The 18994-nt window shown below is 36.7% G+C and overlaps 1 protein-coding gene across 49 annotated transcripts in view; it reads right to left on the bottom strand.

The window, feature by feature from the left end:
- The window catches only part of tenm3 (teneurin transmembrane protein 3), a 421902-nt gene that overhangs the window by 132330 nt on the left and 270578 nt on the right, over nt 1-18994 (bottom strand). For 32 of the 49 annotated variants that reach the window (XM_073905897.1, XM_073906013.1, XM_073906041.1 and 29 more), the window contains one exon: nt 7887-8125. In XM_073905897.1, coding sequence (XP_073761998.1) covers nt 7887-8125 — 239 coding nt within the window. Of the gene's footprint in view, nt 1-7886; nt 8126-13432; nt 13532-18994 lie in introns of all 49 variants that reach the window. The other 17 variants (XM_068221974.2, XM_068222090.2, XM_073954574.1 and 14 more) reach the window with 1 other exon arrangement.

Here is an 18994-nt window from a genome sequence, read left to right as displayed (position 1 = left end):
TTATAAAAAGCCTCGCGGGCCGCCACAAAACTGATTGCGGGCCGCAGATGGCCCACGGGCCGTAGTTTGGACACCTCTGCTATAGAACATTTCATTTAAAAGAGAAAAGGGGTGTATTTATTTATGCTCGGCACTGTACATGAGATTTCATTTCCATCAATTTATGTTCACAGACATAACCAAATGTGTTTACAGTATGTGATTGAGTTTGAAGCCAGTTTAATACTCTTATAATAAGTGCTGTGAGATGGAGGCTTTTTGTATTTACACTTCAATATGCGCACTAAGACAAGCAAAGACATTTACTGCAAAATCATATATTAAAATTGAAGAATTGCTTTGAAAGTTTATTGTTGTTATCAGAGTGTCCAATGCACAAGCCGTAAAGGCACATCAACTTCTTGGGGACTTACACCACTAATTATTTTTATTTGTTACAGCATTATAAATGACCTGTGGGGTATTTTGAGCTGAAATTTCACAGACATATCCTGGGGACACCTGAGACTTGCATTACATCTAGTAAAAAGGAGCATAATAGGTCCCCTTTAAAGCCAGCCACAGAGGATATGGTATTGATCGAGCGTTCATGAAAAATCTCTACGTGGCTATGTTACCCCTGTTGAACAAGGACAGAAGGAGAGAAACCTGATTTGCCCGTCCTTTGTCTTTTGTGTTGTGTGGGTGTGGGCTTAGTGGAGATGGCTGGGGTCTGACACACCAGATGGGACTGACAGAGAAGAGGGTTTTCTTAGTAGCTGGAAGAGCTGCTGACGCATAACGTGTGAGGCATTGTTTGCTGTGTGAAACCAAAGAGGAGGATATGTTCTCCATCTGCAATGTTGACAGTGTGAGGCACGGTGCGATCAAGACTCTGCATACACTGAACTCGGTTTTCTCAAGCCCTCTTTTGCATTTGTATACATAATCAAGGATACACGCATATCTAGAACCATTACATCACATGAGTTTACAGTAACCTTATAGTTCATTCATTCATTCATACATAATCCTTTGGCTTAGTCCCTTTATTAATTTGGGATAACCAAAGCAGAACAAACCACCAACTTATTCAGCATATGTTTTACACAGCGGATGCCCTTCCAGCTGCACCCCAGATCTGGGAAACATCTATACACTCTCATTCACACACATACACTACGGCCAATTTAGTTTTATTCAATTCACCTATAACGCAAGTCTTTGGACTGTGGGGGAAACCAGAGCACCCGGAGGAAACCCATGGGAACACAGGGGGAACATGGGGATAACCAGCGACCTTCTTGCTGTGAGGCGATTGTGCCACCCACTGTGCCAATGTGTCGCCCTAAAAGTTATAGTTATAGTTAATATTTCCTTCTCCTACTATAGAAGTTATTGACCACAGGTTTTCAGCTTTCTTCAAAATATCTTCTTTTCTGTTCAACAGATGAAACTCATAAAGGTTTGGAAAAATTGATGGTGAATAAATAGTAAATAAATTTTTATTTCTTTGGACAAACTATCACTTTAACATTTTTAGAAGTGTTTACAGTATAACTACTTGCTTTATGAATCAAATACAGTTAGATTGCTTTTTTAATACACAAAGGTGCTTCTTTTTATAGCCAATAATCCAGTCAGACTGAAGGGGATTAATGATGAAATTTAGTGTTGTGGCTTAATATTTGAACAATATACACGATAAAAATATCTGTTAATTAACGGTTGCACAAAGCTTGTAAACTTTTCATTATCAAAAGCTGCTGAAACATGATCAAAGTCCCATAATACAATTTGAAAGTGTAAATAAATAAAAAGCAAAGGTTAATGGAAACTGGTAATTAGAAAAGAGTAACTGTTGACGCTTTGATTATGTATAACTATTAAAATATTCAACAATTAAATTGCATTGTGAATCCTCATTAAATAAAGCAACTTATAAACAAGTTAAAGAGAGTAATAAGGTAAAACAGTTAACATTAGGTGCTCAAAACTCAAAGCAGAATAAGGGCAGTAATATTTTTTGTCCCTTGCATTGCTGTCAGGAAATGTCTGTGATGTTTGTTACTGCAGTTCTGCAGGTGGATGCTATATAATTACAATTTTGATATACTCCTGCGGAAACATTGCCCCATGTTTAAAGACGCAGGTTTATTTTTAAGATAAAAGTTAAGTTTTGAGATTTGCTGCTTTAAGGATTGGCAAATTCTTTAAGTAGGTTTAAATTATTATTAACCTAAACTTTATTAATTGTGCACAGTAATTTGGGAGAAACAGAAGTCATTTAGTAAATGAAAAGTCATTTGGTAAATCTATCATCAAGCCCATTTGTGGAACGGGAAGAAGAAGTGCATAACAGTGCTGCATTGTGTATTCCCATAACATCAGTCGTTTGAAATAACAGGTTCTGGAGCACAAATTCGGAGGGATAATGAGGTCTGATAATGAAAGCTGGGACGGGACAGGGAACAGCCACAGATAAAAGAAAGTAAGAAGGAATCTGTTTTCGGGCTTGTTAATGTTTGGCCCCTGCAGGGCACTGTCATGATTAGCTCTCCATATATTTCCATAATTTCAGTGATGCTCTTAACTGTCCTGCTGTGTGCATCTTCAGGAATCTTAAAACACGGTAATGATCAGAGCTGCTGAGGGTCTGGCCGGAGACACCCTGCCGGTTGGAAGCTACACACCATGCAAACACATCTTCATAACGACGCTCATAATAACTAACAGCCAAGACACATGACGCATTTCCTCTCGCAAACTTTTTACTTTGTGTTTCAGAGCGTTTGAATAGTTGATGTTATCTCATAACACCAGTGCACCTAAGAAGATCATAAGACACAGAATGAAAGAGATGGTCATTATGGGCCAATTATTATGAGACCCTGGGTGAAAATCTGGTGTCTTGCTCTCACTAGATGTCTGTGATCTCTGCTCTATTAGCAGCAGTATCGACAAAAGCGGCAGACCTGGCTGTGGAGTGTCAGTAAATAGCTCTCTGGAAGCTGCTGAACTGTCTAGAATACAGTGGAATAATTACCTCTGAAATGGATTTGGCTTCCTTTCTAAAGAGCAAAATTAGCTTTTGTTATTCAGCCACTCTGCTTGCTGATCACACAGAGAATCCAACTGCTTTCTTTCAACCTGTTGAACGCAGTGCTAACGCCGTGCGGGCTTTAATACTGTACATCTTGTCAGTCCCAGCAGCGAAAAATTGAACTACAAATGACTTCTCTCGATGTGACACAAAAGCAGACAATAATGAAAGGCCACTGACTGAACAAATGCATTCCTATTTGGATGTAATAGGGGCTCAGTGATGCCGTCCTCTCATCCCTTTATGACTTTATGATAAAAGAGGCCCGATGGATCTCTGCAGCACTGAATGGGTTTGGAGCAATATTGCATTGAAAACGGGAAAGGAGGGCGCTTCATTTCCTTCTATTGACTTTGGAGGCCAGTCTTGACATCATGAATACAAAAAAGAACAAAAAAAATGTGCAGAAGTGTGCCTGTCTGGGTGTGTGGTAACTAGGAGCTGAAACCTCTTATGTGAAAGTCAAGATTTCTGGTCAATTTGCCATTGTAGTACAGTTTAGATTAGAGCACATTTCCACAAACATCAGTCAGCTGGTGTCTGTCACTTTTTTTAAAGTGAAGTAAAGGTGTAAAACCAATTTATTTTGGATATTGAACAATGCACTATATAAAAAATTATATCATTTGTATTTAAATGTATTAGTAATGATGCAATATTATATTATATTATATTATATTATATTATATTATATTATATTATATTATATTATATTATATTATATTATATTATATTATATTATATTACATTATATACAACAGTTCTGTCTGGCTCTTGTATCTACTGGTTAATAGTCGTGCGATATTCTGCAGTATCAAAACTCGTACAGCCTGTTCACCTTGTGTATTACTCCGCCCACTTGACAGCAGATCAATAAATTCACTACAGTTTGACAAAAATTGCAGCTGTTGGACAACATAATGTACCTTTGAGGCTTTTTTGTTTAAGAATGTAGTTGTTTAGATGCAGTTTATTTATAAGAATATGTCTATTTTAAATATTTATATTTCAGAGATACAGCACATCTGCATCCATCAGCATATCATTAAGCACAGCAGAGACTAATGACATTATCCATCCACAAGATGGCGACAGAGACCACATAATAAGCCCTTAGAGGAGATAAACTTCTATCTACAAAGTTCTATCTACATCAAATCATTATTAAACAGGTGAGTGTTATTCTAAGTCAATCTCTCTCTTTCGCGTGTTCTAGTGCTATATTTATACCATAGTAATTGTTTTGTATTGAGTGTGAGATGGGACTCACATATCAGAAATGCATGCATTTTGTGTTGGCCACTCTTTGTTTAACTCTGAGTTACTTCCTGGTTGGCCATCTGTTTGTTTTTAATGAGTCTCCTGTTTTCGTTACAGCAAACTAGTTCGGTGAAAATAAAGAAAAAAGAAATGCCGACATTTGTTTATCGTTTTTCTTAATTGCAAGCACAACAGGAATCTGGTAGTGTTTGCGCTGCTTTGGCTTTTTCGGGGTTAATTATTGTAAAATCCTGATTGCAATAGAGTAATAGTGGGAGATATTTCTGAAGACTGATGGCATTTCATGCCATTCAGCCTTATAATCTTAAAATGTGAGCAAAATCACCTGTTTTGTCATCAATTTAGACATTACGCTAGAGAATTAATAAAATACTAGCTCTAAAGTGACATTTATGAATGAGCAACAGATTCAGCTGTTCTGACGTCAGCTGCAGATGTGAATGAATTGTGGAAGAAAGTAGTTCCTTATACAAAAGGGTTTTAGACTCTCCGTGTTTGATTTTCTTTTTTATATACACGATTTTGCCGTTGAATAGATGTATAATGTATGAATATATGAATGAATATTGTAATATATGAGCAATATCACACAGTGGCTGTATACCGTCACACTGTTGCACCAACGCATGCCTCCCACCAGTGCCGATATACAGCCATATCGCACTGCTACTCGTGTGACATTGCTCATATATTACATTATTCATTCGTTTTCCTACAGCTTAGTGCCTTAAATAACAGATGCCATCACAGTGGAATAAACCGCCAACTTTCCTGCATATTATTCATTCATTTTCTTGTCGGCTTAGTCCCTTTATTAATCCGGGGTCGCCACAGCGGAATGAAATGCTAACTTATCCAGCAAGTTTTTACACAGCGGATGCCCTTCCAGCTGCAACCCATCCCTGGGAAACTGCAAATTATATTAATACATTTAAATATTCAATACATGTAACAATGGATTTTTTCCCCATTATAGGAGGTTACTAAAAATTAGGTGAATGGTAAATATAACTGCATATTCAAATATAACAGACAGTATATTCCTGATGCAAAGCATTTATTTTCTTTCAGTGTTATTTTCTGTCATTTTTGACATTCATAAAATTTTAAATAGATTTATTTAAGATAAAAAGGTGTATTTTTAAAATGTGTACTGTATATGTGTGTGAACGGAAAAGCTCTCTATCTCTCCCTTTCTTTGTTTATGTGCGTCCCTTTCACTTTTCAGTAATAGAACATTACAGAAATGGTCAGAAGTAAAGAACACCCTCTCAGGTTATTGAAGAAGGGTATAGACTGTAGAAAAATAAACAGAGGACCCATGAATGCTGCATCGCCGTCTCTCCCATGTGGATCAACTGAGCCATCATGCCTTCAAGAGGAACAAGCCCACCTCACAGCAACAAAACAGCATCTCTACAGGCCATTCACAAATCCTCTCATCAGCGTGACATTTGTATGGAATGAGGAAACGACCAGCTTCATTCGCAGAGGAAGCTTAAACAAGGCTGTCTACATTTGGCACATAGTATGTGATGAATACTGAAGGAAAGTGAACTTAAATCCATGACGACGCAACAGGAAAATAGGCAAATGTTTGTCTGTGGAGGTGGTCGTAATTTGCTACTCTGGCAACCAATGCTGTTGGACAATTGTGCAGGTGACTGAGTAATAGACAAAAATTAGCTAAGGGTTTCCATGGAAACATAATTGACTAAGCAGTTGATTTTTAAATAGTGCTCCACTGCCATTACCATGTTTTGCAGGCTTGCTAGAGGGGGCACGCTCAATTGAATTATAGCAGGAGAAAGTTGCTTTAAAAACAAGTAAATTGTTTTTATTTATAAGCTGGTCCCTAGTCGGTCCCATGGAAGCAAGTGCTTAGTATGTATTAAGAATTTATTCAGCAAATGTAATTATTTAAAATAAATGATTACTTATTTACTGAATTATATCTTATTTCTTGATAAAATACTACATATCAAATACTATATATACAGTGCTCAGCATATATACATATTTTAACCCTTGGACTGCCCCTCTACCAAATCATTGACCATATTTTAGATAATGACTGTTAAAATCCTTTAAAGAATGACTGTTTTAAATAATAGTTTACTTGATTTTGGTTTTATTGTGAAAAAAAAAAAAACAAGAAAGCATGTTAAATGAGAATCTGAAATATTTTATGGCATACTTCAAAAATAAATGGTAATTTAGTATTCAAAAATGTTTTATTTTGAATATTTTCTTTTTAAATAAATCTGTGTTACACTAAATATCTTTTACTTCTGATACTTTTACCATAAACCAACATATTAACCATTTGGTAGAGGCTAATATTTTAGAAATTATGAGATGTGTTGAAAAATAAAATGCATTGAGTGTGTTAAATAGCGACGGGAATTTTTTTCTTGGTGGGGTAGTTAAAAGGTTAATAGGAAGCTTTACAATATAATATTGGTGCATATACATTAGTTTAGTCTGTATTGAAGCTAAATTTGGAGCTTATCTAACAAAATAACTTATATGACAACAGTCCAAAAACTAGTACACCCAAATTTATGTTATAGAAATGTTTTGTTGAAATTTTGTAGGTTGTAATGTTTTAAAATGACCAAATTTCAGAATAAGGAGGATTAGTTTTTTATGTTCTACTACAGGGCTGTTGAATGTTTGATTCTGATTAGCCAATGAACATTCTAAGGTGTGCCATTATTTTTAAATAAACACACTCTTAAAGTAGATTCAGGCAGGTTGCATTACAATTCTATATCACTATGCTTAACTATGTTAAGTTATTTTAATATGTTTAATATATTTAATAATTAAATCTGCCTAAAATCTCACAAAAAACCACATAAAAAAATAAAAAAATAATAAAAATAATAAAAATAAATAAATAAATAAAATAAAATAAAATGTTTTTAAATTGGCCATGGAGATGAGATTAGTAAAAAAAAGAATATGCAAAGGAACAATTTGAGGTCAAAAACCTGAAAAATTTCATAAAACGACATGTGTAAATGTGGAAACTGGACTTATTGACTGTGGTTAATTAAATTATTAGACAATAACACACACCAAAGTTTTGAAAGTCATGAAACTGGTAAATAAATCTATGTGCATGTGTATGTCTGTAACATCACCGACTTGATTTTCAACTTGTTGACCCATTAAAGCCTCAGTCACACTATGAGTGACTTGCAGCAGCAAATTGTCAAATCGATAAGCGACCATTCATTTCAACCGAGAGTAAATGACTCCCACTGACCTCTGTCTACACGATTGACAGAGAATCCTTTAACTTTATGCAAATGAAAAGTGAATTTCTTGAGAGACAGCCAATAGGATCACCAGTAGAGCTCACGTGATCCTCTCTCAGCTCGCTAAGAGGTTGGTTGTTCTTTCCATGCTATAGATCTATGTTTGCAGCAGGTAGCTACCCAGAGCAACTGGCAGCTCCAAAGTCTCTGCTAGTGTGAATGAGGCATTATACTGTAATAGGCAGTGTTAAACTTACCAATGCAGTAACAGAGCAGTACGGAGAGCAGTATGGAGACGGCCATGGCACTGAGGGCTGTGCACCTCCATGAACAGTACTTTGAGGACTTCTTGAACTTGAAGGCGCTGCGGGACAGTGTGTTGCGGGGCAGGGGCCGTGTGGGGGGCGAGTAGACCGCCCCCGTGGCCATAGTGTAGCCTGGCGTGGCCGTGCTGAACAGAGGAGTGGTGCCGGTGCCTGTCTTAAAGAGAAAGTGCCTGAAAAAAAAAGAGAGAAACAGACACGAGCAATGAATATTTAATCTCATTCTCAAATCCTTTTCACTTTTCATTGAAGAGCTTTAGGCAAAAAAAACTTGTCGGATACAGTTCATCAAATCAGAAACTGTTTTATTGTTTAAGCATTTAACGTTCGCATATTTAACTTTTCATAGAAAGCTCTGCTATATTAACTCTGAATAAGTCTAAATGAATAGTTATAGTGGCACAGATTGTTCACAAAGCGTGGAACAGTACAGGAAGTGAGGCGTACAGTCTTCTCAAACTGCCCTGCTCCTGTACGCCTCCCGCTAGGCTAGTGTCACCCTCTCCCACTGATTGGCACTTAAAGTATGATTGGCTAACAGAAGCCCTTGGCATGTGGTAATTATGCTGGGCAGATATTACCAGGACATTTATTAAGCCAGCCCTTTCTGTTTGCTTGAACACCACAGTGAAAATCTGGCCCTCTTCACTTTTCAACCTTTACCGAACACATCTCAATCAAAGCCCTAGTGTTTGACTTCCCCTTTCGCCTGCTGTGTACCTTTGCCTGAATGAAAGTGAAGAAATTGGAATTGTTGTGTGTGTGTGTGTGTGGCACTTTTCACTACAAATCTGGAATCAGTTGATTGGGAGAACAAGCTTTTTCTAATTAAAAATCACCAACTGTATTGTTTGCTCAGCAGACAAACAAATATAGGCTTTATTTTATAAATCATTTCAAGGTCCTATTACAGCAGGGGTGTCCAAACTCGGTCCTGGAGGGCTGGTGTCCTGCATATTTTAGTTCCAACCCCAATTAAACACACCTGAACCAGCTTATCAAGCTCTCTCTAGGTATACTTGAAAATTCCAGGGAGGTGTGTTGAAGGAAGTTGGAGCTAAACTATGCAGAACACTGGCTCTCCAGGACCCAGTTTGAACACCCCTGTATTACAGTATCCATAGGTTCCATGGGTCATGCAGCCACCGTTTTTGTGACCAAAATATACTATGCTGTCTATCTGCAGTGGTGCTGAAATAGCTAAATTGTTATGTTGCTTCAGTAGCGCCAGTGAACGTAACTACTTTTTATTACATAAATGTGTTTTTTTTTTTTTTTTTTTGCACATAAGCCAATTGCACTAGGCACTTTTTGCATAATAAGCACAATTTAAGAAAGACTATACATTGTTTACATCTGTTTCATTACTCTAAAATCAGTTTTATATATTGTTTACTTTCATAGATATTTATATACTTACATTTTATAATTATACTTCAGTCACTTCTGTGTATATATGTGTATTTATGTGTATGTCGTGTATGATGTGTATGTTGTGTATGACTTCACTGTGGACGGCAAAGTATCTCATTGTACAGGGAAACGTGTTTCCTTACTGTGCACATGACAATAAACAATTGAATTGAATTGAATTGATGTAATTGATAGTTAATTTGTTTTAGCAACAGGCTATCATGTTCCGTGTTTATGCTTGCATTACTCGTCTAATGTTAACCCATGGTGGATACAGCATCACTTGACCTTTATTCATTCATTCATTTATTCATTCATTTTCCTTTCAGCTTGGTCCCTTTATTAATCATGGGTCGCCACAGAGGAATGAACCGCCAACTTATATGTTTTACACAGTAGATGCTTTTCCAGCTGCAACCCAGTACTGGGAAACATCCATACACACTCTTTCACACAAATACACTACGGCCAATTTAGCTTGTTCAATCCACCTATAGCACACGTCTTTGGACTGTGGGGGAAACCGGAGCCGCTTGACTGTCTTTATTACTGAATAAAAGCACACTGAAAATAGCCCTCTGCCCGTTTTCGATAGCTCTTTAACTTTTAAACTATATCTAACTCTTATTTGCACTACCTAAAATAATGGAGTACGCGGATACTTGTGGGATTTTTACTGACATAAAAAATACAAATGTGCATAGTTCAATGCTGGATTGTAATCTAATTTGATTAACAGACCGTCACTCACCCATACTGTAGATAATTGTGGTGAACAATCTGTCCAGGAATGCCCTGGGATCTTTTTTTGTCTGAATGTGTTGCTCTTTAAGAATGTGCTCTCCCTCATGTGGGCCTGTGTATCAGAAATACGCGAGTGCCATGTGGGATCTGTCGTGTTTATGACACAAATAAATAGTGTGGATGTCATGCGATAATTTCTGAGATCTACATCACTTTCTGTGATCAGGTACACTTGTCTTTAAATACATTTTTAATGATAAACACGTCCCGATGTGTAGTAGTGATAGCATTCACTGTAAATGCCCTGAGAGCTTGCCTGCTGTTTGGAGTGCACTGTGAACAACTTAGATATACATTTCACCAGTGTTGAAGGTTAATAGTCACTATGCTTCAGCAGATCAGCAGAAAGTCTTTTCTTTAAATACTTTTTTGGGTGAGTTTTCTGATCATTAGTAATAAGCTGCATGTGCTAAAATTTGTGGCCACGGCAAACAGTAGTGAAGCCATGAATAAATGAACACTCTCAGAAAAAAAGGTACGCAAGCTGTCCTTGGGGTGGTACCTTTTCAAAAGGTACACATTTCTACTTAAAGGGTCCATATTGGTACCTCAAAAGAATATATTAGTACTTAAACATTTTAAAAGGGAACACTCTTGTACTTTTAAGGTACTAACATGTACCCTTGAGGTATTAATATTGACCTTTTAGGTACAAATTTTAGGTACAAACCTTTATTTCTGAGAGTGTACACAAAACCAAGTTGGGACAGACACGTTGAAGGTACAAAATCAGTCTGAAGTATCATCAGAAGCAGCATAACCAATATTTAAATGCGCTGTGGTTGTGAGTGTGACCGTATCGGACACAAATATAGCAGCGAGTGTAGTGGAAGTGATGTTTTTGTTCCCCATGAATATCAAATGTAAGGCTGCATCCCAATTCACATACTATCCATCCTAAATAATATTGGGATATAGAATTATTAAATCCAAATAGAATATTGAAAAGAATATCCCAAAGGTACTTGGATGGTTAACTATTTTTGGAGTAAAAATTAGAAGTGTAGAAGCGTCTATTGAAAGAAATGTGGATGATGCGTTGAGATGATTGACAGGGGGTGTAACTAAGCAACATAGCGATTTGTTAACGAGGAAGTGAAAAAAGTGCATACTTTTTTATTATAAGTATGTGAATTGGGATGTAGCATAAGACAAAATGAATAAAGAAAACCATGACTAGGTGACTAGGATTAGTAAACATTAATAAGCTTTAAAATAAATAAATAAATAAATAAATAAATAAATAAATAAATAAATAAATAAATAAATAAGCAAGCCTTTACTAATCTCACATTTTCTGAAAAAAATGACAAAATTATAATAATTTTATTTAAAAATTTGGAGTAAATGTTATCTGACCTTTATGGTATAAAACCATTTCATTTAGTCTCATTTAAATGTGTTGTGGTTGTAAGTGTGACCATATCGGACACAAATATGGCAGCGAGCATAGCAGAAGTGACGTATGTCTAAAACCCTAGTATGTTAAAAAGAGTGTGCCAAAGGTACCCAGATGGTTTACTATTTCCGGTAAAAATTCGAAGTGTAGAAGGTCTGACAGTAACCGCTATATTGCCCACAATACATTGCGCGTTGGATGTTAAATAGATTATAACTACAAAGTGGGTGAAAAGTGTAACAAACTACAAACATGACGGACATGCGAGATCAATTCAAGTAGAGAAGCTTCGGTAAATTTGTTTAAATGAGTGTATGTCAATAGCCAACTGAAACATATTTAAACCACATTTTTCCATGTTTAATCTGGAACGACAATGTGAACTTATATCAAGATATGTTTGGACATTAACTTCTAAATGCATAATTAGTCAAAGATCCTAGGAGATTTCTCTGCATGAAAGACTCGCGAATGGCAGATTATCCTGCTGCTGCTTCTCCAATAAGGTAGATAATTAAATATGAAAGAAATGTGGAAGATGTGTCGAAATGTTTAGCAGGGGACGTGACTAAGCAACATAGCGATCTGTTAACAAAGAAGTAGTATGTCCCAAAGCTTGCATACTCTTCTAATACACTCTATTTACAAAAAAGTGCATAGTATAAGTACAGTATGTGGATTGGGACGCAGCATAAGACAAAATGAGCAAAGAAAACCAGGATTAAAATCATTAAAATCATATAGAATTCTTTTAGTTCTAACCTGCCACGTGTTAAATGATATATTTTACTATGAACTATATTTTAAATCCAGATCTTTGAGCCCACAGACCCATATAATAAACTTTATTCCATTTGACAACTTTTCCCATTTAGTGTCAAGGTTTGTTTCGGTGGAAAAACAGCGGTATCATCTAATAGCTTTTTTTCAGGGAAAACTTCAAGGTAGGTGTCTGTACAGAATTAACTGTCAAGAATAAATCTAAAAATATTCACATTCAAAGGCCTAGACGTAACCCTCTTCCACGACATGAAATCCCTTCCCTTTGTTAAAAAAACAACTCACAAGCTTGCAGAGCTAAGCAATTCTCTAAAACTGCACGGTTGTCTGTTCGATTGCATTCTTTATGTTGACAGAATGACCCATGAAGACACTGAACAATGAAACAAACAGATGATTCGAGCTGCGATATCAAATAACACTGAGCACTAAATCCAATTAGCGAGACAATTCGACAATCTCTCTGCATTCTAATGCAGCGGGCGAGAAAGAGAGAGAGAGAGAGAGAGGGAGAGAGAGAGACAAAGTCAGAGAAACTGTGCTCTTATATTAGTGCAGTAAACAGTTGCTGCCAACTCACTGTTAGCCCAATGTTATCAATCAACCCAATCAAAGCCAAGATGCTGTGCAAGGCAGTCGGGATTTAATCTAGTAATGCAGGAATATCAATTAAAGAATTAGTCAAATTAAAATATTAAGGGCTGTGTAACTTGATTTATGCAAGTGGCGAATCGATTAGCATATTAGTGGATTTTTATTGCAACTTAATTTAGAGCAATTATTCCTGAGCAAGTATCAGTGTCAGAAGTGGCTGCCAATCAAGTGCCTTCTTATAATTTGTATTCGTCGGCTGTCCCAAGAAGGGAAGAGATATACGATAGGAAGCCGGGCCAGTGCATTGACTGCTTTGTCTGAATTCAGTTGGCTCAATATGGGACTTTGGCCATTTGGTTGGCTCAGCGCTGGCCTTCTGTTTGGGGGGTGGCTAGGTTGGGGGGGGTTCTAGAGATTTAGCACTTTGGTTGGCTCAGTGTTGGGCTTGGCATCAGCAGCTGGCACCATGAGAAGACTCAGGAGCACATACCCGTCCCCATAGCCGCCCTCGTGGCACACGGGAGGGAACACATCCATCTCTATTAAGTTGTCATGCCCGTTTTCAAGAACTGCTTGCTTTGCTAATTTTCTACATGAGAAAGACAAACAATTAGAATAAAGGTCGTCAGTTCTTTCTGGTGATGAGACAGTCAAGGTATATCCAATTATGAGTTTGGCAGCCAATCCTCAAAGAAAGAGCTTCTCAGACGGCAGTCGCTGACAGCTGAATGTGCACTGGAATGAAGGACAGACAGTCGTGCGTGGACCCACATGCATGAAAAGACTCATAAAACAAGTACACGGCAGTTTTATGTTCTGTGTATCATTTCATTTTCCTCTAAATGGAAGCACTAACATGCTCTGAAAAGGAGGGAATGTTTATTACGGTGAATAGAGCCGCAGAATTACTCAGGCACGCTGAATGACTGTAAAGTGTTATTGGTCGCCTCTCTATACATCCACTATGAGCTAAGTGTGAGAATATATTAATTACTGTACTCCCTCTATGGCGGATAGCATCCTCTGAGAGAGGGATGGGGCTCTCTAGAGATGCACACAATCTGAAGCAGCGCATTTCAATTGGCGGGTCACAGATCTATTATGACAGGGCGGCGGGCGGTAGGGAAAAACAATGCTAAAGGTCAAAAATAAAGTGCAACTAACCATGTTATTGTGCATTGTTAGGATATAAAAATAGGCTGTCAACTTTTATGAGGGAGAAAACAACAGTTTCCATATATTTTGTTGTTGATATCTAAGGCCATCAAGCTTCACTGTATTTTGATTAAATTCATGCCACTTGATGAAATACAGACAACCTACCAGCATACAAACAAAAAAAATATATGACTCTGACTACATTAAATTCAGACATTTTGTTCAGTGAATTATTAGTTGCTGAGGCTTTTACAAAGAATAAGGGCCCTATCATTCACCCGGCGCAATAAGGTGCAAGACGTGTTTGGTGTGATTTGTTGCTATTTTTAGATTAGCGCAACCCTAATTTTCACATTTTGTGCCATGTTGTTTAAATAACAAATCTATTTGCACCATTTTGTGGACTCATGGGTGTGCTGGTCTATAAAGGAGGTGTGTTAAGGCGCATTGTTGGTGCGTTGCTATTTTGAGGAACTAAAATACACTGCACCATTGACCAACTGATAGTTGGTCTAAAGGCCAGCGCAGTGCATGTTAGTTATGTGCCTATGCAGGTCCAAAGGCTTATTAAACACAGAATGTAGAGCAATACACAAATATTTTTACAAATGAAAAGAATTAAAGCATTAAATGTTACAAAAATGATTATTTTGTACATAAATGTAAAAACCTCTGCCTCCATTTTTCACCTCTGGGTTTTCAGTTTATTCATGTCAATTTGCATTTGTATAATACTATTATTAGCAGTATTATTTATTATATGCATATTTATATTTGTTTTAATAAAAACAAGTTTAGATTTGTCCACCTGTCGGGTTTTGGAGATGTTTGCACCACTATATCGTACATAAGAAAAGGACGTGTGTTGGATATAACTCAGTTTTTTGACCACACTTTGTTATTATTGTTCATTTATTCATTTGCTGGAAATTAGAACTGAATTTAGAAATTGTTTTGAAACAAATCTATACGCTTAACAAAAAAATTAAAATTAATATTTAGGCTAATAGATGTCTGCATACAACACTGTTTCCTTAAGCATGAAAGTAAAAAAGTAAAGAGTAAAAGTAAAGAGAAGGTAAAGAAGCCAAATTGAGGAGGCTTGTTCTTTATCCTCGTGCTGCAGATGGTCTGTTCAACTGTTTTCTCGCTAGTGAAGCATTCAGTTTTTCCTCTTACAACTTCCGCCATGTAAATATCAAATGCACCATGGTGTGACGCAACTGCCTCTTAAAGGGAATGGGAGAGGAGACTAGGCCTAGACAAAATCTGTGGACATTTTTTGATATTTCTGAGGAGAATTTTGTAAAAATCTGCAAATTTATGTGGAACAATTTTGGGAGTATCATAACTAAAATCTTAATAAATGAAATTAAAAATAATACCTTTTTAACTTTTATTTAATGTTAACAATGCAAATCCAATTAGAGCCACCGATATGGTAAACAAAGCAAGTCTATCATATAATACACAGGTGTCAAACTCAGTTCCAAAAGGGCCGCAGCTCTGCACAGTTTAGTTCCAACCCTAATTAAACACACCTGATCAAACTAATTGAGTTCTTCAGGCTTGTTTGAAACCTACAGGTAAGTGTGTTGGAGCAGGGTTGGAACTAAACTGTGCAGGGCTTCGGCCCTCCAGGAATTGAGTTAGACACCCGTGATATAATACATCTACTAAAAGACAAAAAATAATACTTTACAAACTGTATTGCTAATACATTATATGGAGGTTTTCATATTAGTTAATATTATTACTGAAATTAAAAAATGGATTAACATAAATTTACACACATTTAGACAAGTAAATAAATACCCTCAATGATGGGCTCAAAATCTGCAGATTCCTTGTGGGTCTATAACTCAAAAAGAGAATAGGCACAACCCTGTTAGACCATGTGCCAGGGCACAGAGCATATTTTTCATCCTTAAAATAGCAAATGTGGATTCGGACACGCCCTTAATGCGTATGCTCCATGCGATTTAGACTCTGCACCTAGATTGTTAAAATAGAGCCCTCAACGTTTAAAGTAGTTCAAAAAGCAAAACCACTTGGGAAGCACTGATCTAAAGCCATGGGGCAACGTTTTTCTCTCCTCCCCACACAATTTCTTGTGGGATGAGAACTGGTGCATGGGATTCCAGCAGTAATTCAGTATGACTTTGCACATGACACCACCATGACCTACGTTTTAACCAACGTGCCCTTCTAACCTCACAGCGAGAGTTCAAACCTTTACTTCAAGTTTTTACAACAAGTGACTTGCTGACATGTAACTCAATAACGTGACTTGACCATATGCTCGTTCGTCTTGAATTTCACCGAGTGGCCTGCTTTTATAAAAACCACACAACTGCTGTTAAAATGACTTATGCGCAGTTTCACTTTTTGTCTACCTTTTGAGAAAAATGAATATAAATGGAGACAAAGACAAACTCTGGGAACTGTAGCACTTTAACGACCCATTTGTCATAGAAATGATAAATGTTAATTACATTTTATTAAGATTACTGACACTTTCAATTCACTCAATCCTCACAGTTCATATGGCATTTATAGTCACGTAACACTGGCTTTCATTGTAGCTAAAAGGATCATAGCAATATGAGCAAATGTGGCGCATGCTTGAAAATAATTTTGAATTAAATGGCAAGATTAGACCCTCAATAAAAATGTTAATGCACGGTAGATTCACCACCCACTTAAACGAGAGATAATAGAAGAAGTGTGATGAAAAACAGCGATAAAATCTCCAGCTGCAGCCTCTGTGGACTGACTGGGGCATCTGGTGTTTAGGTAAGACAGGATAATGTTCCTTTGACACAGAAGACAGCGAACAGGGATTTCGGAGCGTGAGGGACGGGATAACCATTGTTAATTGATTACAGCAGGCATGACATCAGGCTGGAAATTGCTATGCTAATCCGTGTATCTTCTTTCACGTTTGTCATCCTCTGACAAATGCCTTCACAGAAGATTTAGGAGGAGCGAATGCGTAACAGAACTGGAAAATAACTTAACAATGGTTATATACGGTAGCGTAATCGAAGATAGACTACTTAAAAGAAAATACAAATTCTAAAATCTCCAGACATGGAATTACTATTTGACACAGTGAAATGTTTAGATGAGTAACTGCGGTGAAAAGAATAAAGTGGAAACAACAATTTCCTACTTCAGACAAGGACCTGTGATCTGTACAATAAATTGCATACTCTTCACTTCTTTTATATCATTTCTTTTTTATATCATTTACCAATTTTCAGACGTGGATTCCATTTTTTACAAGGATTGTATGACCTTCACAATAACTGCCCACTTCTTTTGCTCTTTTATTTTCCCTCTTTAAATCATTTTCTTTTATAACATTCAGTCAGTAGCCGTCAGTGTTGGGTAAGTTACTTTAAAAAAGTAATAGATTACAATTTAATGATTACTATATAATGATTACTATATAAAATATACCTATAAACATACAAAATAAACTGCAGCTCTTTCAGTAATTTAATTTTCACTGAAAAACATTACAATGGGTTTAACACAGCAGCTTGACATATTCAAAATACTTAAATAGTTCGTCCAATGCTTTTTTTTTTTTTTTAATATACGAAAATAGACATTTAGAAGAAAACTGGATACCTGTGTAACCATTGACACCCATAATGAATATGAATCCATTGTGAAAAAGCACTGCGGTGTTTGGGTGTTCTGTGTTTATCTGAAGTAATTAGTCTACCAAAATGTGTATAATCCAAAGTATGAAGCTGATCGGTCAGTATTTGTAATGCATTGCCGTTTTCAACTGGGTCCGCCTGGAAAATACAAGCGCAAAAGACGCAATATGTGAAGGGCCCCATAAGCAGCTACGCTTCTCTTAACATTCAGAGGATATCTTTAATCCTGATCCTGCACAAAAATTCAATTTAGCCTGTTTAGGCTGAGTTGACTGTCGTGTTTTTGAGTGCCGGTGTCCACCTTGGTGACGAGTATTGTCGTAGAATGCTTTCTGTTCTAGTGCTGAACAAGTTGCTGGTTGAGTTAAAAGCAGTCAAAAGTTATTTAGAAACTGGACATAGACTGCATTTCACAGCAATATTTTTGTTTTTACGCTCAATGAAATCAAAGTAATGTCTGCATTTCTACTTGAACCATTTCAGCTCGCATTCTCCAGCAATTTCAAAGCTGCTGCTTATTAACTGATGTTGCAGCAAAAAGTGTGATTAAAAATAAGCATTATTTCCTTCCAAAAACTATATTGGTTTCACAAGTATAGCAAATACATTGACTTTAGTAACTGTAATCAAATTACACAAATAAAAAATGTAATTCGTTACATTATTGCGTTCTTCAAAGTTGTAATAATAATACAATAAAGCGTTACTGAGGAACGCATAACACCCAACTCTGGTAGCCGTATAGTGTTGTTTTGCTTTTGAAAAACTATCTAGTGTGCATACATCTACAGCGATAAACTACACTATCTCTAACACAATAGCCTATAGGATCAGGTCTGAATGATATTAAAATTCATATTTCCAATCCACATCACAGTATGGAGGCAGAAAGAAAGAACAAATGCAAAAATAGAAAGAAAGAAAAAAACATCATAACCTCTATGTGAAGGAAAATGCAAATAGGGGCTATTGTTATTCTCAAGGAGCCCATTCCTTCGATGGTGCCTGCAGTGTATTCTTCAGCAGTGCTACTATGAACATTTGCAAGTTATAAAAGTGACAAAGGACAAAGTGTCAATACTGAATGATCCATAGCACTTAGGTAAGCCTGCACTGAGAGGCATCTAGCAGTTGCTCCGTGTTTTGTCTATGTGGATTGAGCCGGATTGTTCCCTGCTCCTCAACTGGGGCTGGAGACCATACCGTAGATAAAATAACAA

The sequence above is a fragment of the Danio rerio genome, chromosome 1 (assembly GCF_049306965.1).
Source record: "Danio rerio strain Tuebingen ecotype United States chromosome 1, GRCz12tu, whole genome shotgun sequence".
Lineage (NCBI taxonomy): Eukaryota > Metazoa > Chordata > Actinopteri > Cypriniformes > Danionidae > Danio > Danio rerio.
Note: the sequence above shows the minus strand (reverse complement) of the source record. Positions and strands in the feature narration are given on the sequence as shown.